At 35.5% G+C, this 27614-nt stretch overlaps 2 protein-coding genes across 3 annotated transcripts; one reads left to right on the top strand and one right to left on the bottom strand.

Moving 5' to 3' along the window:
- Positions 1–206: 206 nt before the first annotated feature.
- On the top strand, positions 207–7512 carry LOC129005725 (protein lethal(2)essential for life-like). The gene is made up of 5 exons (XM_054434709.1): positions 207–367; positions 1337–1455; positions 2118–2232; positions 3190–3411; positions 7321–7512. The coding sequence occupies exons 2-5, from the start codon at positions 1337–1339 to the stop codon at positions 7435–7437; spliced, it is 573 nt and encodes a 190-aa protein (XP_054290684.1). The 5' UTR covers positions 207–367; the 3' UTR covers positions 7438–7512.
- A 710-nt stretch (positions 7513–8222) lies between these two features.
- LOC129005724 (serine/threonine-protein kinase greatwall-like) lies at positions 8223–26983 on the bottom strand. Of its 2 annotated transcripts, none has more exons than XM_054434707.1 (15): positions 26836–26983; positions 24246–24301; positions 23530–23630; positions 22024–22115; positions 19982–20103; positions 18870–18976; positions 16191–16285; positions 15667–15884; positions 14534–14640; positions 14082–14181; positions 13335–13473; positions 11679–11844; positions 10717–10830; positions 9981–10193; positions 8223–8382 (listed from the first exon to the last, which is right to left on the bottom strand). In XM_054434707.1, exons 1-15 carry the CDS (start codon positions 26977–26979, stop codon positions 8336–8338), a joined length of 1821 nt encoding a protein of 606 aa, XP_054290682.1. In that variant the 5' UTR covers positions 26980–26983; the 3' UTR covers positions 8223–8335. The 2 variants fall into 2 exon arrangements, with proteins under 2 accessions (XP_054290682.1, XP_054290683.1); XM_054434708.1 differs by lacking the exon at positions 26836–26983 and adding an exon at positions 26320–26697.
- Between the last annotated feature and the right edge of the window lie 631 nt (positions 26984–27614).

Below are 27614 nucleotides of genomic sequence, written 5' to 3'. Positions count from 1 at the left end.
TACCAAGGCAATACGCTGGCCACGGTTCCACACACAAACGCAGCCTTTGTATTAGAGGATGTTATGATGCAACACTTGCTCAAAGGAACAACAAAATAATGAAATTGCATAAAACTGCAGCTGTTTGTAAATATATACCCATACCAACTCAATGAGTTGGACTTGTGTATGAGGATAAAATCATAAGATTACTCATGAATTAGCGAGTGATCCAAATATAGTTCTGTGTGTAAGTGTGTGTTGGTGTGTGAGTATAGAGGTAGTGGGAGTTTCTCATTTACATAAATAGCACCAACATAAACAAGCGCATCAGTATTCTCTGAGATTCTGCATTTACAACTAGAAACAACTCTGACTACACAGCAAAGTAAGTCAACTAAGCTTTAAGTATTTAGAATAATTAAACCAGTTTTGTATTTATGTGTTTATAATATATTATTTATTTTTTGTTTTCCTAAAAAAAATTAAATTCTTTTTTTCAAATTGTTTTTGATAAGCAATAATAAGAAATGTTTAGGTAGGTTTTTTTAAATACTTTTACTTTAATACTTTTCTTTGAAATGGCGACCATCAAAGCCAAATTTGTCAAGCTAGAAGTATTTTATTTAGTGCACTTTTTTAGCTAATTTAAATCAAATGTCATTAGTTTTGTTTTCAATTTTATTTTAGATAAATGTTGTTGCTTTCATTGATTATGCAATTTTTATTAAGGTATAATTAAATAGTTGTTAAGCTTAAATCATCTTCATTGACACTATCCCATGTAAATACTAGCCTGAATAAGGTTTTTTTAAGGTTAAATTAAAATACTTATCAACCGTTTTTTAATAACACATAGAATATAAAATTAACACCAATACTCAAAATGCCATTTAACACTGATGGTAGCATACTTGAAAAACATGTTTGAAACAAAACAATATTTTTCTTTTATATTGTTACCCTAGAAAAAAAAACAAGTATTTTAATTTCACTTATGTTTCATATACAAAAAATGTAATAAATATTCAAATATGATATTGTTGAGTTCTTTGTACTGTGTTGAAAAATATGGTACTGGTACTGGTAGTGAATCTTTTGTTTGTTACCTTGACTGTACCCGTAGTTAAAACAGGCAATTAATTTAAATGAATTGAAACTGAGTGGTTCGAGATGAGAGCAAATAATTTTTTACTGTAGTTTCAGATGTATTTGCTTACCCATATTTTAAACTTGAAAACTGATTTCACAAATGTTCTTCTTGTCAGTCTTGTCACCTCTCTTGGACTTAATTTACCTAATTACCTTAATTTTGGTCTTTGCCGCTACCTGTGTTTAATTTTATAATTGTTTTTAGATGTCTCTGGTGCCACTTCTGTTCCGTGATTGGTGGGATGAGTTTGACAGGGAACGTCCATCCCGTTTGCTTGATCAACATTTCGGACTCGGACTGCGACGGGACGATTTGTGGAACAGGTAGGACAATATCTTTGGTATACAGTAAGTTATTTTGTTTTGTGGTATGAAATACACAATAGTTTAAAAGGAAATGCTGTGATCTAAGTTTAAATGACGGAATAAGGAACTGCCACACTCCCCTAAGAAAAGAGTTCCAGCTAGCGGATCACAAACAAAATAATTGTAATAATTTTAATTTTACGTATTTCATTTAATATTATAAATTTATGTAATAAAATAAATTTGACAGTATGAAACTTTTCTGTCGTGGGTTAATTGATTGTGCACTGGTAGCCTACTTAGTTTCTGTCTTTAGCTAGTATTTCCCCCCAAAAATATCCTATAGATTTTAAAAACAACTTTAAATTCATAAAAAAGGTCCAGTATCAGCTTCACCTTGTGTTGATGCAGATCAAAATCAAACTCTTTTAAATTAAGCACAATTATTAATTACTGTCTGGAAAACTAAGTAAAAGTGCTTTCAAATCTGAAGGTTGCTGGTTTGATTCCGTCTGATCAATTCTAGATCCAGATTTGTCATTGGGAAATCAATTAATAATGATAACATAAGATCAATGTTTGTTACAAGACCAGGGTTTTGATAATTCCATTGCTGTTATATAATGCAATGTGAGAAATTGTGTAGATTAACCCTAATAAAGCTTGAAAACTTGTTACAGTTTTGCCCCATCAAGTCTGAGACCAGCTGGTGGTTACTTTAGACCCTGGAGGGCTCCTCTTGCTCGGTCTAACAGTGGGACTTCTAGCCTAGTCGCTGAGGCTGATAAAGTACAGGTAAACATTTGTGACTTTCAACAAACATTTATGGTGAATTTTAAAATGCAATGAAGCTAACCCATAAAAAAAATACTTAGAATTATGACTTTTAAACCCGTAAAACATTCTTGCAAACTACTTTTTAAAGAACTAAATATTCTAACCATCACTAATTTGTATATTCTCAATGTTTATCGTATGTGAAATCAAATTTTTAAAATCTCCACAGAGAAAATAATTGGCACAATTATAACACTAGATTTCATACAGATTTTCAATATCCTATACAGATTAAATCTTGTGGAAAGGACACCTTCTTATATGGGTTAAAGGTTTTTTAACAACTAGCCTGGGTACCTACTACAAATCAGTAATAGGATTATTATCTTTTAAAGAAAATAATTGAATTTTTGTTGAAAAAGAATTATTATTTTACTGTAGTATAAATCAGTTTCTCAAAGACAAATCAACGTGAATTTTTTGTTTTTGTTACAATGTAGTGATTTGCATTATTTTACTGATTTTTTTTTGTATGATTTTGGTTGATGAAATTATACCTATAGAAGATCGAGGGGTTTAAAATATAGCTCTATGATTTCAATTCACGTGCATCACTTTTTTGTAACCAAACATTGGGTCTCTCAATGGAAGAAATTCCCTGTCTAAACAAAAACGTCATTCACTGAGAAACCTTAAATTTAATGTAAAATTTTCAGTTTTATACATCAATGAATACCGTAATACCCTCCCCTTTTCCACCTAACTTCTGCTTCAACTGCTTGCCATACTTCAATATATTTTAGATGATGTAGGTAACTTAAAAAATTGTTGAAATGTCTACCATGTACAGCTTCACTATTTTACATTACAGTAGATACATAGATTTGTTTCTATTTTGATTAACCACCTACTTTCCAGATTGTTAAATGTTGAACACATTTACCATCATGTAAATAAAAAATATCTGGGTTCCAGGTGATATTAGACGTACAGCAGTTCAGTCCTAACGAGATCACTGTCAAGACAGCCGACAACTACGTGATTGTTGAAGGCAAACACGAGGAGAAGCAAGACGAGCACGGGTTCATCTCCAGACACTTTGTCCGCAGATATCTGCTACCAAAGGATGTTGAAGTGAACAACATCACATCATCCCTCTCGTCTGACGGAGTACTCACCATCTCTGCTCCGAAAAAGGTGAATTTTACTGTTTGAAGGTGTTAAGGTGTTTGGAAAAGTTTTTAGCACATTCATGTGAATTATTAAGTAGTTCACTACAGTATAACACAAATAGCAAATCACTTTTGATAAGTGTCATTGATATTGTGTTAAGCCTAATCACATGTTATTGCAAATCTCAATAATAATAAGTCTACCTTTGTTAAAAAAATAAGAAAACAACTGTCTGTCTGGTATTAAAGCAGTAAAATATGAATAAAAAAGTAAGAGTTTTGCTGTGACTGAAATATCTTATCTATACCAATGTTAGGGAAGTTTATAATTAGTATTCCACTGGTTCTGAGACCATAGTTTCAGCCAGGTTATGGCTTTGAGGTACCTAGTTTTCTTATTTTTTGGATGTTCAGTTTATGGACTTTTTATGTTTTATTATTTGATATAGTCATGCCAAGCACTTAAAACCCTTTTTAGAAGAACTACATTTTAAGTTTTTGTACTGGCCACATTGTTGACGTTAGAATTGTTTCCACGTCAGCTGTCTTTGCCACTGGACCTTAGCTCAGCATCACCTACCTGGAATTATTTTAGTTTTGAATATTATGTTCACTAGGTATTACATTTATAGTCAATGGGATTAACTTTAGCAGTCTTGATCGAAGAACATGTTTTTAGGGAATATGTGTTTTTTGCTAACGCTGCTGGCCAGGGCCACCCAATCAATTAAACAATCCTAAAGTAGTTTCTCAGACTGTGAATGATTAAAAGAAAATTGAAAAAAACCTCTATTGTCAATAAACAGTTTGATAACTAGGCCCCTTGGTTCAGTGGTGGCTAATAAGTAGAAGGCTACCGCAGGTCTCCTGGTATATAGTCACTTTCAATAAAGAAATTACAAATTTTGGTGGACAAGGAGACTGATAACCAGTTTGATAATTGTAATAAAAATGGATCATACAGCTAATCAAAGTTTAATGTTAATTTGTGTATATTGTTTTAGTATAAACATCTTGTTAGTTTTAATTTAAGCATTCTTGCAAATTTATAGCGCTGATTAGCTGAGTGATTATTGTGCTCGCGATTGCCAGTTCGATTCTGACAAAGATTTTTTTGGGTTTTAAAGGTTCCAGGTTTTTTATCATTGGGCTTATATGGTCCTGGTTAATGTAACAGTTGGTATTCATATATGGGTAAAAATATGTACATAGGTAGTGTCTGAATACAAATTGTTAATAATAATAATAAAGTATTATTCTTATACTTATTGTCTTAGTTACAAAACAAAAATATTTCTTTCTCACCACAAAACTTTCAAATTTTTGAAAATCTTATACACATATTCATTTGGTTTGCATTTAGGCCTCTTTTGAAATGCTAAACAAACACGGTTTCTACTTATTAGTGTTTTAAATTTAAACTTTGGCTCAAGTTAGACACTAATGTTCTGTGGTGATTCATTGCTTGTTTCTGAGGTATTTCGGGAGTGTGAGTCGCCACTGCAACCAAGTTTGTTTATTCTCCTTTCCCCCTGGAAATAGTCCAACCTGCTTTTGAAATTTTGTTAACTAACTGTTAGTAATAATGTTTAAGTTTATTTTAAAGTGAGTTTCTACATTTTTATTGAGTGCTGTTATGTTGGCGTCATTAAAACTACTGTTAAACTCTCACAATAAAACATTTTGCAGACATTTTCTGAATTCTCGCTCAGTGGAAAATATACAAAATTTGCAGCCTACTGTATTATAAATTAAAATTATCAAAAAGTGTGATAACTAAAAAAGTTGGGATATTTTGTTACAAGAATAACGTTTATAAAGCCTGCTAAGTTAACAACATGATACTAATTGGCTTCTGATTGGGAGTTAGCGATTTAGAGAAAAACTCCAGACTTTTAAAAAGTAGGCCTACTGAAAGACGTAAAATTAATATTAATTCAACAAAATTAAGAGGATGACCCCGGGTCTACACTAATAGCCTACGATAAAAGAAATTTACAAGTTGTATTTATGCATAGACTAACTTTTAATGCAATCCATGAATACATTAGGCCTACCACTTTATAATGTATTGATAAATATTTATTTAAATTCAATAGCTCTATTTAAAAATACATTACCACTACAATGTAATTCTTTAATTACGTTTAACGTGTAAATTTTATTATGATTTATGATTCAAGGTTACAAGCCCAGTATATAGAATACGAACTCAATAATTTTATTTGCAGAAATTTACAAAATGGTATTTATTCGAATAAAAGAAACAAATGGCGGACTACAAAAATAGATATTTCATAACATGTAGATCCAAATTAAATGTGCATTTTTATCTTTTTGCATACCAATAAGCTACTATCATAGATAAAACATTCTCCCTTAGTAGATTTCTCATCCTAATGGATCAGCTAAGACAGTTTTATTGTTAGTTCTGTCCGGTGCACTGTCTTTAGAGGTCATGTTTTGTTTACAATTGTTTCTTGTTTTCAGTAATTTAAAACCTCGTTTAACCAAATAAAACGTTCTAATCACAACTAATAACACATCCCCTAGTTATATAACCAAACATTAAAAAACAAATCATGAAGTTAACTATAAAATAATAGAAACACACTTTTGTCGACACTAGTGATCAGTGTCACCGGACATGAACTAGACACGAAAAACGAGCTTCAAAGTTTACAATGGGATGTAAAGTTTACTTGTGTTGGTTAGTCTATGGTAAGACTATAATGCATTTCCCACAATAATGATCATAGGAATAATGTTAAACATACTTCTAAATATATTTATTTTATCGACTACGTTGCTCTTACTCCTAATTAATCGTAGGATACGACATTATGGTACCGATACGATATAGGTACTACACTTTCGGCAACACTGGCCAAAAATATTCGTGTTTGGCTCCCATTGGACGGCTCGCGAGGCTTCTGATTGGGAGTTAGCGAGTTCCGCCGAGGGACCGAGTTAGCGACTTCCGTGCGAGGACGGAATTCGCTAACCCAGCTCTAGAGCGGGTTCCGGAGTTAGCCAATTCCGAAACCGAACAAGTTAGCGAGTTCCTCTCATCGACCAAATTTGAAGATAGGGCGTTTAACATGGGGTTAGCGAGTTCCAGAGTTAGCCAATTCCGCGGACCCGAATAACAAGATTATTATTTGTAGACAACAAAACAATTGAACAGCTTAAATTTGTATTAGATTCTCCTTGGTGTAATTCAATCAGCTGTGTAACAGAAAACGATCCCCAAAGTAAAAATGTGAAAATTATGTTTTTGTTGCCGCAGAGACATATCGATACTTTTCCAAGTCCCACCACAATACTTTGAACATCTACTTGGCCAATTCTGAAGTGATATTAAGGACATGGCTAAGTGTTGGCCAAATTCACCAAATCTAAGTACCATTAAGTAAAAATTAAATTTCAGCCCAGTTGGTTCAGTTATTTGTTGTTGTGTTTACGGGAAATAAACACACATACATTAACCACCCCCATGTTTACATTATTACAAAATTTTCCCTCAAGTAACTTGCAGAGATCATCTTTAAGAGGAATAGATTCTAGCGAGCATGACACAACTAATCCTCAAAGGCTAATAGGTACACAGAAAAAAAAATAACACTGATACTTCACTCAAATACATAAACTTCTCCAGCAATCAGTTAAATTAAAGATAACTCATTTAAAGATAACTTGTTTTTAGAGTAGAGTATATTATATTAGAGTAGAGAGTCAGTTAGGAACTTCTTCAATCTATTAACTCTTGAAGCTTACACCAAGAAATAGTGTTATATTATATGATTTTTATCGTCCATCCATTAGCTTCTGGACTCTAATTATCTGACATAAGCTTGCTGAGCTCTAAACAAACTCCTTATTGGCCAAACTTCATTTTGCTTCAAATCATCTCTAATCTCTATGGTGTTTGCAGATGCTGCAGGAAGGTGGAGAGAGATCAGTCCCCATAATACAGACGGGGGCTCCAGCACTGAAGCCAGCCCCCAACTCTGCCCCCCATGAGACCAACATCAAGATTGAACAGCAGTAAAACCCTGCAAAACTCTGTAAAGCTTTTATTTTTGTAAAATGACTATTTTCATAAATAATATATTTTTTACTACTATGTTGTACTTTGTTTGAAGTTCATTGTCGTAAATTTATTAGATCAGAATTGATTTAGTAATCCGAATTGTGAATACGCAAAAGGAAGACGTATTATGTTCTAGTTCACAAAAAAACAATTAAACAGTCAGGAAATTAGGTAGGTTACAATGGCACTATAGGTCTACGGAATACTGATTTGATCAGGAACTGGTACCAGTTCCTACTTAAAAAAGTTGTACAACACATTTGTCTAGTGAAATATCGCTCTTAGAAGTTTAACTGGGTTTGATCTCAATTCAAAAGAAGATAGGTACTTTAATTTGAGGTCGTAAAACTTTGCATACAAGAACGTCAAAAACATATCTTCTGTTCGGATGTCAATTTACTCTTGCACAAAGACAGTTTTTTTTACCAAGAGTGTAAATGTTAGAACAGATAAAGTTTTTCTAATAATATTAAATTCATATTTTATACACTATTCCCTTGGACAAAAGAAATTTGTTTTGTTACCATCATCAAGACACAATATACATACTTTTCAAGACATGCAGTACACTTTATCTTCTGAGAAGGTAAATAAATATTATAAACATCATAGTCTGCAGGCTGTTGTAGGCTTACCTTATATTTGATGACACAATAAATGTTTCCTAACAGGTTGGTTTGCAGCAACCAGGGTCTAGATTGTCTGGTTCAAGGATTAGGCAGAAAATTAAATCAACACTTTATTTCACAGCATAGAAACCAAATACGTTTTAATATATGTATAAATTATTAAAGCATACAACCCATATAGCTATATACACTTTAAACTCTCGATACTGTATACAAAGACGATATTTTTACATATCAAAGTTTGACATGTGGAGATGTTGCATGACGTTTCGAGCTGGAAAAGAAAGAAATATTTAAATTAAAATTAACATTTTATTCACTAGTCATGATGTTATACTTTTGTAGTCAGTAGATGGTGTTACCCATCTATTTTTTATTTAAATTATATAAGTGCACTAGCTGTACCCGCGGGCTTTGCCCCGTTTTACTTCATAAGTGAGCTCGTTCACATGGCTCAATCACGTCCTGGTTGAAGTTCGTTCGCTACGCTCACTCACCTTAAGATGAAAGCTCGTTCGCTGCACTCACTTGCCTTCAGGTTAGCTCGTTCGCTACGCTAACTCGCCTCCAGGTTGAAGTTCGTTCGCTACGCTCACTCACCTTTTGGTTTCAAATTAGCTGTTGTCATAAATTTAAAAATATAATTGTGCTGCATCCTGTTGGTAATCCTTGTAACTTTAATGCTATTGCACATCATAGAACAGAACCAACTTGTTTAATAATTGAAACAGCTGTTAAGATTCATTAATTCCATTTAAATATGAGTACTCATAAGGTTAACATGGGAAACTCCAGAGCCACTGGGGCGGAGCCCGAGAGTCCGATCAGAATAAAAACAACTTAGTTTTCCTATTTAATGCTTAAAGAATCAGTGTACCAAATTTCAGCCTCCTAGGTAAATGGGAAGTGGGAGAATTAGTGATGAGTGAGTCAGTGAGTGAGTCAGTCAGTGAGGGCTTTGCCTTTTATATATATAGATAATATATTTTATTTTTATACTATACAAATAAATCGAAAACACAAAAATAAAATAACAGGAAAACTGATATTAAGTGTGGGGTACAGTCTTTACAGGGTGTATACTATTTTATTAAAGTGAAATTCCAGGTTTTTTCCTGGTTTTTCTTTCCTGGACTTCAATTCTCATCAAAATGCTAAACCATCTTAAAAAGCCAAAACAATAGTTGCGAGGACAGTTGACTCCACGTTTTCAATAAAGATAGCATAATACCCTTAACACATTGAGTGCGGTGAAAATATCAGAGAGAGATTATTTTTACATAAAATCTTACCTTTTGTTGCCAGACATGAGGATCCAGGTTGGAAATGGTGTTTTGAGCTTTAAAAAAAGGCGTCCAAAATCGCCGGTCACTGGTGACCAAGGAGGTCCGACGTCTATAGTAAAAATGTAAAAAAAACACTAAAAATGTTAAATTGCACAATATTTACTATTTACAATTATTTACAGCCCCTTCTTCCCTCCCATCCATTGTTTTTTTACACTCAAGCTGTGTCGTGGAACTGGTTAAAACAATTCCCTATGCCTAATCCTTGTTTGTCTGGACACGTGCCACAGAAAAAAAACTATATTACAATAAAAAATCAAAAGTACCTCAATAAATGTGCAGTTATTAAATTTGTTAGTATGAATATACAGGTCACCAGAGACCGGCGCCGGTCCACAGGAAGGGTGGGCGAAACACACAAGAGAGGTTCTAAAGATCATGCTAGTAACGCACACGCAATAACTCCCGTCTACTCCTCAAGACCGCGCCTCATTTCTGCAAGACCTGGCCGAGCACCAGTGACCAGGCCGCACTCAACGTGTTAAGAGCTTTACTGCTTCGTCAATGTAGAATTGAGAATTCTCACCCTGGAAGTATGAGGTGTCGCCGATGTCCTCCGGTTCAGGTACAAACGGCGGAATAGCCTCCAACAGCCCATCCCATTCTACAGAGGAGAAGTGTGCCAGCTGTTTGACTGTCTCTCCACACGGCCTCAGTGCTGGGTCTAGAGTCAATAGAGAGTTGATGGCGTCATACGCAGACTGCGACAACGCCTCGTCTCCGTCTGGCCAGTCTAGCTCTAGAAAAAATCACTAACTTCATAACAGCCTAGTGGTCTGGTTTCACATATCCTAGTAGACTTGGATGTTTTTCTTACTTGATTTCCTGGCAAGGGTTGTATAGTTGTTGATAATGAGTAGAGACCATAGACAACACAAAAATGTAACTACAAGCTTTTGTAGGTAATGATAAAAGGTGTGAATTGTACTAGACTACTGTCTGACATCTGTGCTGTCTTAAAGCCCTCTTAACAATAGTGGTATGCATACAATTAAAGGACTTGTAGCCCTATCACAGTATGCGACTAGGTTAAATTAATAGCTTGGAAAATATCCATTGATAGTTATCATGATTCAAATCTGGGCTTTAGATCAAAACTTATCCTGAACTTTAAGCAACACTGCTAATTATTAAACAGATTGAAAATGTCCTTAAATTTCCTATTCCAAACAACAATCTATAAATTTTAAGAACTTTATAATAATAGATCCTATTTCATTGTTTTAGAGATAGATTAACTACCAAGGTTATTATGATATTACCTCTTTTCAAAATATTCTTGAAGACAGCTTGTGGGGTTTCATCGTTGAAAGGCAAGACTCCGGTCATAAACTCGTACATACACACTCCCAGAGCCCACCAATCTACACTGGCCCCTGGAAACATAAGAAATTACTCATCACAGTACACATTTATCAAAATAATATCCTATATTTTGACATTACGGTGTGACATAATGGAAATTTTAAATATAATTTATTAATTTTGATTGTGACCAATAAACTAATGGCAAAACTTAAAATTCTGTTGCATTACCACTAAAAAAAGATTGAGACTTTTGAACTGTTTTCCAAAACATCGGCTAAATACAAATTCTCAGACCTTTGTAAATAGTAATTTAGCCTTTCTAAACAGAATTTAAAAACAAATTTATTGTATTTATTTATTCACTCATATCAACGGATACACAATTTACAAAATGTTACATGTTTATAGACACAAGAGCAGAGTAAAATAATAATGTCAATTGCAAATAAAAACAGCAGTACACTTAAGTATATAAAAAACAGCAGTGCAACAAAAAAATTACAACAAGACAACAACAAAGTATTGAATTAACAACATAATAGTGAATATTAATTTGGAATTCAGAAAATATGCCAAATACAAATTTTGAAAGCAACAGCAAAATGAAATATTTTGACAAAATGTAACAATAATAAACTACATGATAACAATAAGTTTACTACATGAGACAATAACATCCATAAATAACAAGAAAAAATGAGATTAGGACGAATAATTGAACAAACTACACGAAGCTAACCAGTCATAGTAAAGACTTAAGTCAAGGTCAGAGATATCTTTCTTTCTGAATTTTATAATGTTGATGTGGGTTACTTAAAATGCCTGTTTCACACTTGGTTGGTGAAGTTTGGATTTGGATATTCCCAGGATCGGTCCTGAGGTGATCAGACTACAATGTAATAGTAGTAAAAGTTACCATCTCCCTGACGCAGCAGTATCTCTGGCGCAAGATAGTCCGGTGTTCCCAAGATCCTCTGGTCGGACACAGGTTTGCCTCGGCGCACAGACTTGGGAGTGCGGAACGGCGTCTGAGAGTTGCGTTGCGGATGTGGCGTGGCAATCGGACTCACACCAATCTCCTCCTAATCAAATCAAATCAAACAATCTTTATTCAAACAGAAAATTTCTAAACATGAATTGTGTCAAGTCAATAATTAAACATAATTATACATTTGCGACACTAATTAATTAAGAGCTATAAGCTATATGTATACAGCTTTCCCCTTAACAACTACTTACAGTACAAACATTACAACAAACTATTGATTTGAATTACTAATAACTAATTAAGTCTTCAATCCTGTTGCAGCATTTATCTGACAACAATCTGAATAAACTTGTTTTAAATAGTTCAAAATCTGTCAAAACCTTCATGGTGCTAGACAATATCCTACAAGCAATATCTGTGCGTTAGTTTACACAGATACAAACATTTGGAATGTGTGGGAATGTGATGTATATAAATAAAACATTTTGTTAAATGAAGATTGTTATGTCTAAAAAAGCCAATTACCAAAAAAGCCAATTTATAAGATCAAAATGCATACTTGTCTTTTAAAAACATTAGTAACATTGCAATTATTGCTACCACCATTTATAGTTTTCTGCTAAAACTACTGTAAAAATAAATATTTTGCATGAATAAACACATAAAAAATGGTGATCTACTAAATGTTCTATTACCAAAGACACTTTTAGTAACAGCCAAATAGAGAAAAAAATCAATCACAGTCAGACCCGCTTTTATAAACGGGCAGACTGGGCATATGCCCAGGGGCGTCGGTGGTTGAGGGGCGCCTGGCGGGTGCCGTACAACTACTGCCCGCCCGCTCAAGGACAAAAGGGGACCGCTGATTTTGAGTTTGCCCAGTGCTCCATTGACCCTTAACGCGGCCCTGATCACAGTAAACATGTTAACAAACATCACCCATAGAGTGAACTCGAGAAAGAAGTAAACATCTGCTAAGGTAGAGGCTGTACGGGTGTGAGCGAGAGCTATCTATTTAAATATTTGACGAGGTTAAATTAAATTTATGGCTCGAGCTGTTCGGAGTCAGGGACGTTGTAGAGGAAGCAAAGGGGAGAATTGAGAGATACCTTTGATTCTATACTTCCTGGCATATTAATGCCACAAATCCATTCTTGTCTTTGAACATTTTGATAAGGTACTGATGTATACTCTTGTTAACAACTGTTGCGAGGTTCCAGGGTACCCAAGATACCCATTACACATTAGAATCAGCCTCACCCAAAGCTAGAAAACCTCCACCTGGCATGCCCCTCTTATAACATTTTTATTACAATCCAATCATGATACACAACCCTTGACTCTGTGACCCACGAATACTAGAAAAAAGACCCGGTATAAACCATAAACATAAACAAATGATGTTTTCGGCCCGAAAGTAAACCAAACAGTATGTTAATTAATACTATTAGTATAGGGGTTTTGTTTACTTTCGAGCCAAAAACGTCATTTGTATATGTTTCTGATCCATACCGGTATTTTTCTAGTATTCGTGCCCTCGAGCATAAGAATTTGTACCAAACAATGCTTTATGAAGTTACTCACAATATGTGAAGCATCAATTTCTGGCAGGTTGAACCTGGTGACTTTGGGTAGAGCTGTAGAGTCACTTTGACATCTGGCACTGGCTGACACAGGGGTAGAGAACATTACACTGGGTCTAGAGTCCTCATCAGAGTAACACCTGACAAACAAACACGTTACCTAATACAATAGACGATAATTTAATGATTTTGTGGTGGATGGATTTCACAGCAGTCTCACCTTACTGACAGAAACATGTGAGAGAATAAAAATACAGTATGCATCCGATTATCCTTGATCACTCATCCACTCATTACCGTAGATCTTTTGATGTAAGCTAGCTGTTATCTATTCATTCTATTTGTGTTTTCAACTATTTGTTACAATAAGGTAGGCCTAAGCTGACTGGTCAATATATTCACCATAAGATCCTTAAACAGGGACTTTATCTACCTAATAAAGTCATAACTATCACTAATACACCATATTCTTTATTTACTCTTCCACTTGACTTCAACATTAACCCAACCTTCTGTGAAAAGAGCTACTAGCATATGGGACAGTGGGTTTTGTGCTGTAACTGATCAAAAAAGATGACAAGGACAAAATCCTAAGAGTTTGAAGTAGGTAATAAAACAACTACGCTTATTTTGACAGCTCTTAAGAGATTAGATATACTGAAAACTTAGCAGAATCAGTAGTTCGGGCGCATTGCCTATTCTTTGTGTTTACTATTTTATTGTATAAAAACAGAAAACTTGGGTCTACCTTGGTTTGAGAACACTTTTCAGGTTTGGGCTGAGACGACCGTTGAATCGTTTGGGAGAGCTTTCTGTGAGATCCAAGGCATTGATGCCTTGAGTGAGACCTGAAACAAACACATAACTTGGATATAAACAGTTCTAAAAAAAAACAACAATATAAAACTTCTATGGATAAATATATTACAATGCTGAAAAACAGGTTGGGTAGCTAAGGAAAACGTAAAAGGGATGTGTAAATGGTTATTCACCATTCCACCCAGATTTTACTTTCAAACTTCAACTACTTTTTGATTTACTTGTTGATTCAACTATTAGCTTCTGATAACTAGGACATATTTCAAACTAAATTAAATAATTGTATATTGAAAGACAATGTGTAGGCTACTTGTAAATGTCCCAAATATTAATTTTTAATTCCCCAACTTATTTTGAAAGCATGTATAGTGAGCAACCTACCTGAGCTAGAATGGCCTTGGGAAGAGTCATTGAACAGGTTGTCCATCAACAGCAGCCCTTTACGCTTCCTCTTACGATCTCTCATGGAACCTGGTCGTTTGAATGATCTTTTGACAGAAAACATAACACAGGCTATAAATAATGTATCAAATAATGCAACTACTGTACTGTGTATCCAACATTCCAATTATCACATTTATTTATATGAAGTAGGTTTACAATAATATCAATGATGCCTCCAAAACCAATGATTTAACCTGTCATGTTATGGTAAGTTCTAAAATTCAGGTGGGCATGATGATGATAAACATGATCATGATTAGTAAAGCAGTGCCGTCAGCATGTTCAGTGTTGTCTTGTCCACAACTATTATCCAAATAAAAAGTCCTTTTAAACTCAAGTGAAACTGACGTAAAAGGACTTTGGTTCAATTGAGTATCAAGGATTTAATTCCTTTAATCGTAAGGAGAAATGTATGCTGGATAAAACTCAAAACTGCAAACATATTTTTTTATATACAACAGAAATTAATTTTACGCCACACTACACTATTTTGACTAACTTCCCATGTAAGGATTTAGTCCAGAAAACCGCTGTTTGCCGCCAGCTTAATCAAATGGGTTTCATTAGGTACTAATGTACTGTAATGAGTTTTTACTGGACACCTACAGGCTGGTTATATTTTGGCAATGAGTGGTTATTAACAAAAACGTTGGGAATATAAGAATTTGTAATGATTTTTTATTGTTAAGTTAGCTTAGAATAGTATGGCGTAATATATTGTAATTGTATACTCTTTCAAAATGTGTTTACCGGACTAGTTTGGTAATCCCACACTTGACTTCGTCTCGCACGGGAATGACCACACTCGTCCGGTATACACCTATTTTCAGGCCTAGTAACATAATATACTACAGTATTACTCTACAGTATGTAGGTTTTTTTTTATTTTGCAAACTTGGCAGGGTTTGTGTACTTAAGTTATTATTTTTAGATATTGTACTTCCTCCCCTGAGATGAGGTCCCAGATCAGAAAATATTTTGCAAACTTATTTTCACTAACCTTTTACTTTTTTTTACAAAAATATCTCAAATAAAATTTAAAAAAGTATTGATCCTATTCCTTAGCCTACCTGGATCTAGACAGAGGAGATGGGGTAAAGAGATGGTTCTCCTTCCCGTGGTGACAAATTCCATTGATCTCTCCAGAACACTCCTCGCACGTGTGGTACGACAATGACGTATCGTTCTGTAAGTGATGTTCAGCAGAATGGAACGGACTTACGCCTGACATCCGGCTGTCGTTGATAGCGGTAGAGTTACGCTGGCACGGCGTCCCATTGTGTGAACCCTACAGATCAATCGACAGATAAATGTAGGTTTGCTGTATTTTTTAACTCCTCATTGCTAATAGGTTGATGAAGGTTTAACATAATTTTCTAATAAAAACATAAGCATTATTGTTGGATGGAAAGACATTTAAGTGTTGGTAGTTTTTATAACAAAGAAGACATGTAGGCCTACCTCTACAATAATGCAGATCTTGGGTAAAAAATCTTAACATTGAATGAATAAGGAAATGTTTCCCATATGCAACACATCTGCGCCTGTAGGATATGATGAACTAAACGGAAACCCTCAGAAGTCTGATACTTACAAAAGACAGATGTGAGGTAAGTGACAGTAGTTGGCCCGGCGTACGAGAAGTGCCTTGATATGGAGTTCCGTTTACTAGGTCTTCTATCTCCAGATCTAGCAATACAACAATGCTGTTAAAAAGTCACTGTACTGTTGAAATAAAAACAATAGAGAACACAATTAATTTCAGTAATTTTTTTTATAACAATAGGCAATAGCTTATCTAGAACGTTTGAGACTATGTGTTACCAAAAACAATAGATTTATCGATTGTCGTTTGAAAATAGCTGATCTACACAAGACCACTTGACCTCAGTTTATAGCTAAGCTTAACTGTTCTTACAGTGATTAAGTTTCAGAAAATATTCTGGGTTAACAGTGATCACAGTAGACGACGGTGATGTCTCCTTTACCACGGGAGATGATGACAATATTATCTTGAGTTTGGCTCTATCAAAAATTTCAGACTAGCACACCTCTAGTTTTAATAACATTTTCTTTTTTACTTTTTTGTAATATCTTCATTTACCTTTTTATATGGTATTTATTTCATGTGTTTAGAAGGGTTTAAACTTAAATTGGAGTTACAGGGTGTCTACCAGATTTCTCAAATGGAATTCCCGACTTTTTCCCGACTTTTCATTACCATTTTTATATAAATCCCGACCAAAAACTCGGTCCATTCTCCATGTTACTACACCTTTTTCCGTCTCCCGGTCATGGTACCTTCGTCAACATATGTTGTCACTTACGACCCAGCGAAATCACTGACGATCGAAACGTATCACATGCCAAGAAAATCCCGTATTAAATGTAGGGGTGTGTGAAGCAGCAAAACATTTCAACTCAAAGCAACGATTTGATTTAAAAAAATGTTGATGTAACTCGATTCGAAGCAACATGGAATTTTTCTATTCATACTTTTCAGTGGAGTGAAATATCTGTTTTCAATCATACATTAAAAGAACCAGTATTTCTGGAAATATCAGTGAGCTTCTTGCCTATTTTATAATTTTTACTTGCAGCATCATTTTGTTAAGTATGTTACCTATTTTATTTTATTCATTTTATAAATAAAGATATGTTTGGGTGTAAACAAATAAAAACCTTTGTAAGATTTAAATACTGAATCTTTCAATTGGTTTACATTGATAAAATAAGAGGATAGAATCAGAACCACAAGGTATACATAACTTCTTGTATGGCGAAGCAATGTCTCAGTGTATGCCATGTACTTGGATGGCAATAACCTGTATGGCTAAGCAATGTCTCAGTGTATGCCATGTACTTGGATGGCAATAACCTGTATGGCTAAGCAATGTCTCAGTGTATGCCATGTACTTGGATGGCAATAACTTGTATGGCTAAGCAATGTCTCAGTGTATGCCATGTACTTGGATGGTAATAACTTGTATGGCTAAGCAATGTCTCAGTGTATGCGATGTACTTGGATGGTAATAACTTGTATGGCTAAGCAATGTCTCAGTGTATGCCATGCTACTTGGATGGCAATAACCTGTAGCCTATGGCTAAGCAATGTCTCAGTGTATGCCATGTACTTGGATGGTAATAACTTGTATGGCTAAGCAATGTCTCAGTGTATGCCATGTACTTGGATGGTAATAACTTGTATGGCTAAGCAATGTCTCAGTGTACGCCATGTACTTGGATGGTAATAACTTGTATGGCTAAGCAATGTCTCAGTGTATGCCATGTACTTGGATGGCAATAACCTGTATGGCTAAGAAATATCTCAGTGTATGCCATGTACTTGGATGGCAATAACCTGTATGGCTAAGCAATGTCTCAGTGTATGCCATGTACTTGGATGGCATTAACCTGTATGGCTAAGCAATGTCTCAGTGTATGCCATGTACTTGGATGGTAATAACTTGTATGGCTAAGCAATGTCTCATCTCAATGAATAGCTTATATAATTAATGTCAATCATTTGAATAATGTCAATAAGTTATATGGATACTGATAGTCAAAGTATCATTATCAATGTAACAGTCAACTACGTATATGTATACTGATTCAATGACGTATAGACACTGATTCAAAAAGCTATTTGGATAATGATTCAATAACGTATATGGATACTGATTCAATACCGTATATAGATACTGATTCCATAACGTATGGATGCTGATTCAAAAACGTATATTATGGACACTGAATGCCCATGATTCAAATCGTTATTTTGATCATCACTGAATCGAATTGGAATTCCGATGCATTTTCGTTTCATCCCCCACCCCTCAAATGTAATCCCGTTCCAATGATCAGAAATATAAGATCCAGAACATTTTTTTAAAGTTTTGGGACCCGTTCATCACTAATTTTGAAAGGTTAGATTATTCCCGACTTTCGGCCGAAATTCATGACTTTTTCACGACTTTTCCCGACCTTTCAAAATCCCCGACTTTTTCCCGAATTTCCCGGAATTCCCGACTGGTAGACACCCTGAGTTAGAAATTGTGATTGCTGCATTAGTTTGTTATTTACTTGAAAAATACCCCATACTCTAAAAATACTTTGTGGAAAGACTGGGAATGTTGTAGAATAACCAATTCGATACTTTTGTATCTACATGACATGTCAATAATCTTGATTATTTAATCAGATTATAGACAGTAGTAATTCATTCTATGAATCAAAGGAGCATATCAAAATAATTTTCTTTAATCAAACTCACCTCTGTGCAAGGATATTTTACTGAGGCCAAAATCTGTCAGTTTCAGGTGACCTGAGTGAGCCAGCAGCATGTTGTCTGGCTTTAAATCGCGATGAACAATCCCGTGACTGAAAAGTGAAAAACAATTGTGAATGTAAGCCGTAGTGGTGTAGCTTTTTTTTCAAAGTTAAAACCTTAACATTTTTTTTTTATATAGCCTACACTAAGACTTTTTTGTATGAAACATTATTTCTAGCGGCAGTTGTAAAAGAAAAATTTACTAAATAGTAAAATCTGTTTTAACTATACAATTCTGAAAGAAAGTAATTTTGATTCATTGAAATTGTTTTTGAAAGATTTAGCATAGGCCTACACCAAATGTGAAAAAGTAAGATAAGATATGTACAAAAAATGTTGTCTAAATAGATAGGACAACATGCAAACTAGGAACTAGCCTCTAGATAGAATTAATAAATTAATAAGTAAAAGCTATCACAGGTACAGTGGTGTTTATTAAGACCTAATAAGGAGACTAATTTCTATGTGTAGATAACAAGGAAATAAAGGCAGGTAACCTTAACCCATTTATTTTACTACTGTCTAAACCAAATACGATTGTCAATCGCCTTCTTGTTTGTAAACCTTAGAAGATCAAATACAACAATTTGTGTAAAAAATTTACATTGCGTATACAAGAACATTGAGCAGATGTACATGCAGAATTTATCCCGTGGTCATGTAGACATGATCATCTCTCAGGGTCAAGGAAACATTACTTCTTTCCACGATTGGGGTGAAAGGTAAAGCCCGACCTCAGCGACCCCAGGACCTTGGCGCGCCCCTCCCCCTCCCACACTGTGGGGGTTGTAGGGGTATTATTTACGCCACTGTTTAGAAGTTTGTACAAAATTCACACATAATGGGTGCACAATTAGTAAGCTAAAGTATGTTACTATACTAAACAATCACAGAATGTGGCCTGTTCTAAAGGTTTAAATACTTAACTGAAAGCCAAATTTTATTCAAGGCCTAAAGATGATTTCTTGTAAGTAAAGGTTTTAAAAATGTTTTTGGATCTAAATAGTAGTTGAAATTGGTTAAGCGTACACCTACCGATCTTATACAACACTCACTTGTGAAGGTATAGGAGAGCAAGTACAACCTCTGCTACGTAGAAAGTCGCCATGTCCTCATCGAAAAAACCATACTGACTCAATAGACTCTTCAGATCTCCACCAACCATGTACTCCATCACCTAGCAAATCAAATTATAAGGAATGTGGTATCTGATGTGTGACTGTTCTAGGTAAACACAAAAAAAAAAAAACAATCTGTACAGAATTTGTCTCATTTAGATAAGCCTGTTAACTTATAGCAACAACAGTTCTTAGTTACAGAATACTACATTGTTGTTAGGTTATGAAGTGAAATAAGTAAGTTCTGACTGTCATGTGACTAGCGAGGATTACAGTTCCCCTAATTCAAACTTAAGGAACCTCAATATAACAAACTCCTTGAATTAGGCAAAGTTTTTTATATTCATCCAGGGTGTATACTATTTTATTTAAGTGAAATTCCAGGTTTTTTCCTGGTTTTTCGAAGTTTTTCCAGGTTCCCGCGTATTTGTTCGGTTACACTTAAACTATAATCAATTTAAGACTTGCAGCTTAAGTATACAATATAAACTTACATCAAATTTGTTTCAAAGTCCAGTGAGCTAGTGTTGAAAAAGTAATAATCCTTATTATAGTAATAATTTTCATTATCATCATTACTTAAGTCCACGGAAACATCGTCTCTCTTGATAGCAGCAAAATCATGAATATTATCTTCATTTTTTATGAACACATTATCAACGGCGGCAAAATCCTGGATATTTTCTGCGGTCGTGTGGTCGCTTCCCACGGTGACGAAAACCTCATCACAGTCTTACGTTATCATAGAAAAATCCTGGACATCTACCGCGGTGTGTATACATTATCGCCGTCTCTCGCGATCACGGAAACGTAATCATCGTCATCCACGATCGCGGCAAAATCACGAAAATCTTCAGCGGCCGTGTGGACATCATCATTGACTCCCACGGTCACGTAAACGTCATCGTCATCGACCGCGATCACGGCAAAATAACGAATATGTTCCTAGACCGTGTAGACTCCATCATTGATTCCCGCGGTCACGGGAACGTCATCGTTGTCGTCCGCGATCTCGGCAAAATCATACATATTTCCCGTGGCAGTGTAAACATTATCGTCGTCGTCCGCGATCTCGGCAAAATCATGAATATTTTCCGTGGCAGTGTAAACATCATCGTCGTCGCCCGCGGTCAAGGAAACGTCATCGTCGTTGTCCGCGATCTCGGCAAAATCATGATATTTCCCGCGGCAGTGTATACATCATCGTTGATCCCGCAGACACGTAAACGTCATCGTCGTCTCCCGCGGTCACGGAAATGTCATCGTCTTCGTCCACGATCTCGGCAAAATAATGAATATGTTCCTAGACCGTGTAGACTCCATCATTGATTCCCGCGGTCACGGGAACGTCATCGTCGTCGTCCGCGATCTCGGCAAAATCATAAATATTTCCCGTGGCAGTGTAAACATTATCGTCGTCGTCCGCGATCTCGGCAAAATCATAAATATTTCCCGTGGCAGTGTAAACATTATCGTCGTCCGCGATCTCGGCAAAATCATGAATATTTTCCGTGGCAGTGTAAACATCATCGTCGTCGCCCGCGGTCAAGGAAACGTCATCGTCGTTGTCCGCGATCTCGGCAAAATCATGATATTTCCCGCGGCAGTGTATACATCATCGTTGATCCCGCAGTCACGTAAACGTCATCGTCGTCTCCCGCGGTCACGGAAACGTCATCGTCGTCTCCCGCGGTCACGAAAACGTCATTGTTGTCGCCCGCATTTTACGACTACAATCTTCTACCGGGGCTAAAATAAAAATCCCGGAATCGGTCCAAAAATCCCGGCTTTTTCCCGGTCCCTTCATATTCAAGACGTTATTTCCCGGTTCTCCCGGTTTTCCCGGTTGGTATACACCCTGTTCATCCCTTCAGACTAGTTATGATATGTATCATATTTCTATGGACTAGAAACCTATGAGAAAGTTTGTCTTTTGAAAAATATTATTTAAGATATGAAATGTTCAGTCAAATACCTACCAAGTAAACACAGTTTGGAGTCTGCAGCGAGTAAAAGAGCTGGACACAAAACGGACTTCGTGTAAGAGCCAAGGCATTTCTCTCTGTCACCACTGTAAATACAAATTTAATATTAAAAAGCAAAATAAAAAGTACTCTACAAACAAACTTGGTTTTTTTCTAAAATTTTATTTTAAAAATGCTCTAAATAAACTGCCAAATTAGTAAATATGCCTAGACCTACTACTGCCTACTGTAAACATTTACCTACCGGGCAAGAGTGTCAGCATGGATGGAAAAATTCAATTCATCATTGCCATATATCTACAAAAAGGGCAGATAGGTAATTTAACTAGCATTGAATAAATTAATTAAATTTCATTTTGTAGCCCCTGAACTGCTTAGTATAAACTAAATTAAAACATACCTCGTCTTGCAGTTCAAATAAATAGTGTCTTTTTCAATCCACTACATGTTTCGCCATGTTGGCATTTTCAAGTGGGTCTCAATGTTTCTGTTTACCCACTTGAAAATGCCAACATGGCGAAACATGTAGTGGATTGAAAAAGACACTATTTATTTGAACTGCAAGACGAGGTATGTTTTAATTTAGTGAATAAATTAATTTGTTTACAAAAATATCATCATGAACTACAAATACTCCCATTGCATCAAATCTGCAGACTACATGAGTTTCTTTTAGACAGTTAACTCGATCAGGTTTATACGGTAAAAAATTACTCTTAGGCCGGTTACACACGGACACAACCTCGTTCGTCTGCTCCTTCAACTAGGGTCATTATTACACTTTGACATTGAAAAGTTACTAAGTGATGATTTTTTTTTGTCAGAAGCAAACTTCAAGCGACAAAATTGTAGCTAATGATATGATCTTCGGCATATAACCAAGCAATTTCTAATAAAATTTTTAAGTCGTGTGTAATGGAGTAATTAGTACGATAGCGCAACAAGGTTCTTTATAAATCGCGCCGCAATCTGTCCTCCCTGGTTCCACTGATCTTTTCCTTTAAGGTACTCCAAGAAACGTTTGGAGTACAATCAATAGTTATATTTAAGATATTTTTATTACAGGTTACACATAACTAAATACTGTATCATCACCTTCTTGGTAAACTATGCAGATTCCGAAAATATACATTTTATTGTACTTAATTTGTGTTATTGAAGGACTTAATTTGTGTTATTGAAGGCTAGGAGCGAGTTAACAACTTCGCGCAATATTCAATGAATTGTCTCATCTCCGCTGGGTCCCTCATGGTGGTGGGAGGAAGGATGCCACAATGGCAGCTTTCGTGAACTCATCCTTAGCATTCCGTGTATTTATTTACTTCGATGATCTGAGTAGCTTGGTTTCTGACTAAGATCAGCTGTTTCATTAGCCTGGATCATTCATTTAAAGCCCAATGATCAGGGACAGCTGGGTCCAGTTTCAAACCATCAAAAAGCTTAGACCTACATCAAATTTGCAACAGGTACCGTAACTTATGTCTACATTAGCCTATTTACCTTGGCTGGCCATGTTCTTATTTATCATTTCATTTTTCTTCATCACCTTAATAGCGTACATTTGTTCCGGATGGGCTTTTTTTACTCCTAGAAATACTTTGCTGAAAAATATACAAACAAAAAATACATTGGGAAGTAAATTCTGAGGGGGGAATAAACTTACGTGTACTCATAAAATCAGGCTAAGCCTACCCTTAGAATCAGCCACACTCGAATTTCATCCCCAGAGTGCCCAGGAATTTAAAAAAATCCAGGGGTCGATACTAAGCTGTTCAGGGTTTTGACTAACTAACTATTTTAATTTACAAAAACTAAATTGTAAGGGTGCTTGTTAAAAACTTATTAAAACATCATTAAATGTAAACATAGGCCTAAGTATACCTAGGCCTACTGGAATAAAGTTAGGATAGCCTACCACAAAAGGGAAATACATTAACTTATTTACACCAGACTAGACCTACACCAGATATGTTATTTCAAAATTGATTTGTTTCGATGTAATCAACTCCTTTCACATGACACACCTTCCTGTCAGGTTGTTGAAACTTAATTTGTTAAAATACTTTTGTAAATTAGAGGGCAATTGAAATTTTTCTTACCTCTAGGCCTACATAAAAATTGCTCAGTTTAGATAGGTAGAAGACATTTTTACAAATGAATTTGGCTGCTAAATACTAACTTGATCATATTGTAGTACATGATAGGAGTTAACTTACCCATAAGCCCCCCGGCTTATTGGTTTCAAGATATTGAAATCCTGAATCTCTGGTGCCTACAACAAATAATAGACATCAGATAATTAAGTATTGCTTGTGTTTCTAGTCCTAGTAACTTATATACCCAATTTTTACGTGTAGCCTACCTATATTAACTTACACAAAGCTTAGAGCCTTGACTTGCCCAAACCATGGTCAGGACCTCCGCAGGTCAATTGAGCTTTAATTCGTCTACTTTGATTTTGGTTCCCAGAACTTCTTTGAGAAGGTCGAGAAGGAACATGATTACAGATTCACAGAGAACCTGCGATATTATTGTATTAATGAATATAGCTTACAGGCTAGATTATAATTTTCAATAATATTCTTAGCCTATTGCATCAGTAATTTTACCAAATGATATACACCTAAATAAAGCAATAACAAAAACATTAGGCCTAGCCTAATACGCCTTAAGTTGTTTCATTTTAGCGAATTTCCCTATAGGGAAGTATTTATCCTTAAAGATTGGGACCATGGTATCGTTCTGTAATCCAGCTACTTGGAGGTCACAAATTGTAGATATTTATTTAAGCATGATCTGTGGATGTGATACTCCCTGGTGTGGATTAAAACATCCAAAATAGTGAGTACCGTACTACCATCCACAGCACTTAATATCCTGATAATTAGACCAATTTTTAAATTACAAGGCAAAAATGTGATTTGTATTCTACTAAGTTATATACTGTAGGGTCCCTTAGTTGTCATTGGCTGTATGGGCCAGGGTTGCCACCCATCCCGATTCTGCCGGGATAGTTCCGATTTCGGTTCCTTATGCCCACATTTAAGCCTATGTTAATCTGGGACGAGGGGTCCTCGACCATGTCCCAATTTTAACCATGTCCCTGGTATGGGCTATTAACTTAATTAACAGTCCTGTCTAAGGAACATGTCAGGCTTAGTCAGTAACAAGACTAGTTACAAGATGATGCCACTCATCCTAGCCTACACTCATCTCCATTCATACTTGGCTTAAAATACCTTCCTTCGTATGGTCGCCAATTCAATTAAAAGTATCCTTTGAGTTAACTTCAGCTATTGATAAGTAAGTTACTTAGGTCCTATTTAACATGGGTTTTTAGTTAATTATTTTTTAAACATCAATAAGTTTTAACACAGAGGGTAATTTACGCGTCCGGTAACCAGACGTGGATTAGGCGTCCGGTAGTGACGTCACCGGGTTGTGGGGTCCCGGAACACCATTACCACAACGATACGATGTTCGGCCAGCGTTGTACGTGGTGTAGTGGATAGAGTGCTTGGCTGATATCCAAGAGGTCCCTGGTTCGAAACCCATCGGTTTCTTTAACTTTTTGTCGCCAGATTTTGCTTTGAATGTAATTTCCTTCTTAACTGTACATCTTCTGTTAGAATTTTTGGCATTTATAATTTTATGTTATGAATAGAATTGAACCTTCATTTGATTTGTTTCATTATCAGCAAGTTTGGTTGGTTAGGTTAGGTTATGACAGTAACTGCCAGACGCCTAAGATAATCCACGTCCTATTACCGGACGCGTATCCTCTGCGAAGTTAAAAACATGATTCGCCAAGACCCACCTTAAGTTAACTTAAGTTTTACCTCATCAATTCATTGTTTACTTTTAGCCTGTTAAACACCATTAAATACATAAACAGATCATAACTCAATTCGATCTGTTTACATGGGAAAAAAACTTTAAAGCGAATTGGGCTAGGCTATAGGCTAATCGTAATAAGTACCTATGATTGACTATCTTAATAATAGGACTAAACTTAAATCACATGGTTCTTTGCGGAACTGTAAGAGAACTCGGTTTTGTCGTAGAAAAAGGCAGTTGTGGTATTTTTGAGTTCAGTGTAAGTTACAGTTGCCTACACCAATCAGTTGGGCATAGGCCTAGGTTACCATGAATCTAAAACACAAAGTTTAAGTTAAAGGTTTTAATGACTACTTTATATGCCATTACTTATGTATCAGGCAGAACAGAATCAACTGTGTCAGACAAGAAGACTAGACTTGGATGACTTAGGCCTATAGGCCTACGACTTACCTTTACACTGTTGTCCAACTGATTTGCAATAGTTTTTAAAATTATGTTTGAACCCTCAGATTGATCTCTTCTTTCACAGACAACACTATTATTATTTTCCCCTTTCATGTTAGAATAGTTTAATTGCCATTAAAGTAAAAGAACATCTACAACTCCTTGAATTGAGGTTAATAAACCACAAGGCTAGGCTACACCAAGAACAAGACCAGAAGCCTAACTGGACACTAAACAATCAAGAATCAAATCACTTCGACAACTCATTTTCTGTCGACTTTGACTGATCCCAAATAGCTTCTTAATTATTTAAGTTTATCCACAAATGTTACTCAATTAAAATGTTAAAATAAGTGGTTAACAAGTGCATGAGAGAAATTAAATTCAAAACAAATAAGAAGGAGCCAAAGCCAAAAGAAAAGAATCATACACACACACACACAACAGAACCTTAACGCTTATTCTAGCCTAGGGACAGGTTAGGAAACATAAAAACTGTGTACTGCAAATTGCAATATTTACTATGAAAAATGCAGATTGTTCTTGAAATGAAGAATTATCCATTGTTCTATTGCAAAACACGTCATCTACAGACTCTTCTTTAGATATCCAATCAAATATGACCAAACCATTACAATTACATCTATGTCTTTTCTTGGCGAGCATGACCGCTCTCAGCTCTGAGCTCTCCATACTCACGCATTCATATCTTCAGTTCAAAGTAAATTAATTGACATGTTTATTCATGAAAACTAAGAGGATCGTGCATAGAGCTCAATTAAACACAATTATCAAAACTAAATAATAAAAAAAACTACCTAGGTATTATAACAAATACATTTGAACATTATAACTTTATGTTCGCTTCTAAAGACTCTTGCTTGTGATCGTGTGATCGGGGTTTAAATTTTATGCGCATTTAGGTTATAAAAAGAGAAATGTTTTCTTTATTATGTTAGCGAATTTCCCATATAGGGAAAGCTATTACCGTTGTACTCATGGTAAGACCTGGACCCGGGACCGATTTACTTTTTTCGTTTTAAGGTCCCCTGAGGCCAAAAACTAGGGAGCCAATTCCAAATTCGCCTCCTCAACGTTGTCGGTGAACCCTTTGTGAAAACTGGGGAAGCAGGTTAAAGAACCTCGCTAGCATACTGAAGGTTTCTTCGGAGAAGAGCATGGTCCTTCCACCGTATGGGAGAAGAGTGGTGTTCTGTGGGAGGGTAGATTGAAATCCTGGTTGTGCCTCGTATTACAACTGTGGAAGGCAACATGCTTCGACGAAGAGACCTTTAGTGTAA

This window comes from Macrosteles quadrilineatus, unplaced genomic scaffold, assembly GCF_028750875.1.
Source record: "Macrosteles quadrilineatus isolate MER2022 unplaced genomic scaffold, UCM_ALF_1.0 Scaffold_31__1_contigs__length_1484076, whole genome shotgun sequence".
NCBI lineage: Eukaryota > Metazoa > Arthropoda > Insecta > Hemiptera > Cicadellidae > Macrosteles > Macrosteles quadrilineatus.
Note: the sequence above shows the minus strand (reverse complement) of the source record. Positions and strands in the feature narration are given on the sequence as shown.

Bases quoted from the DNA above. Each gene is read 5' to 3' on its own strand.
- LOC129005725 (XM_054434709.1), top strand. From the start codon at position 1,337: ATGTCTCTGGTGCCACTTCTGTTCCGTGATTGGTGGGATGAGTTTGAC. The intron at 1,456-2,117 runs GTAGGACAATAT...AACTTGTTACAG, and splicing joins CGGGACGATTTGTGGAACAG to TTTTGCCCCATCAAGTCTGA. The intron at 3,412-7,320 runs GTGAATTTTACT...TGGTGTTTGCAG, and splicing joins CCATCTCTGCTCCGAAAAAG to ATGCTGCAGGAAGGTGGAGA.
- LOC129005724 (XM_054434707.1), bottom strand. From the start codon at position 26,979: ATGCTCGCCAAGAAAAGACATAGATGTAATTGTAATGGTTTGGTCATA. The intron at 24,302-26,835 runs GTAAATATTGCA...TATTTGTTGTAG, and splicing joins AACAATCTGCATTTTTCATA to GCACCAGAGATTCAGGATTT. The intron at 20,104-22,023 runs GTAGGTATTTGA...TTGATTTGCTAG, and splicing joins CTCCAAACTGTGTTTACTTG to GTGATGGAGTACATGGTTGG.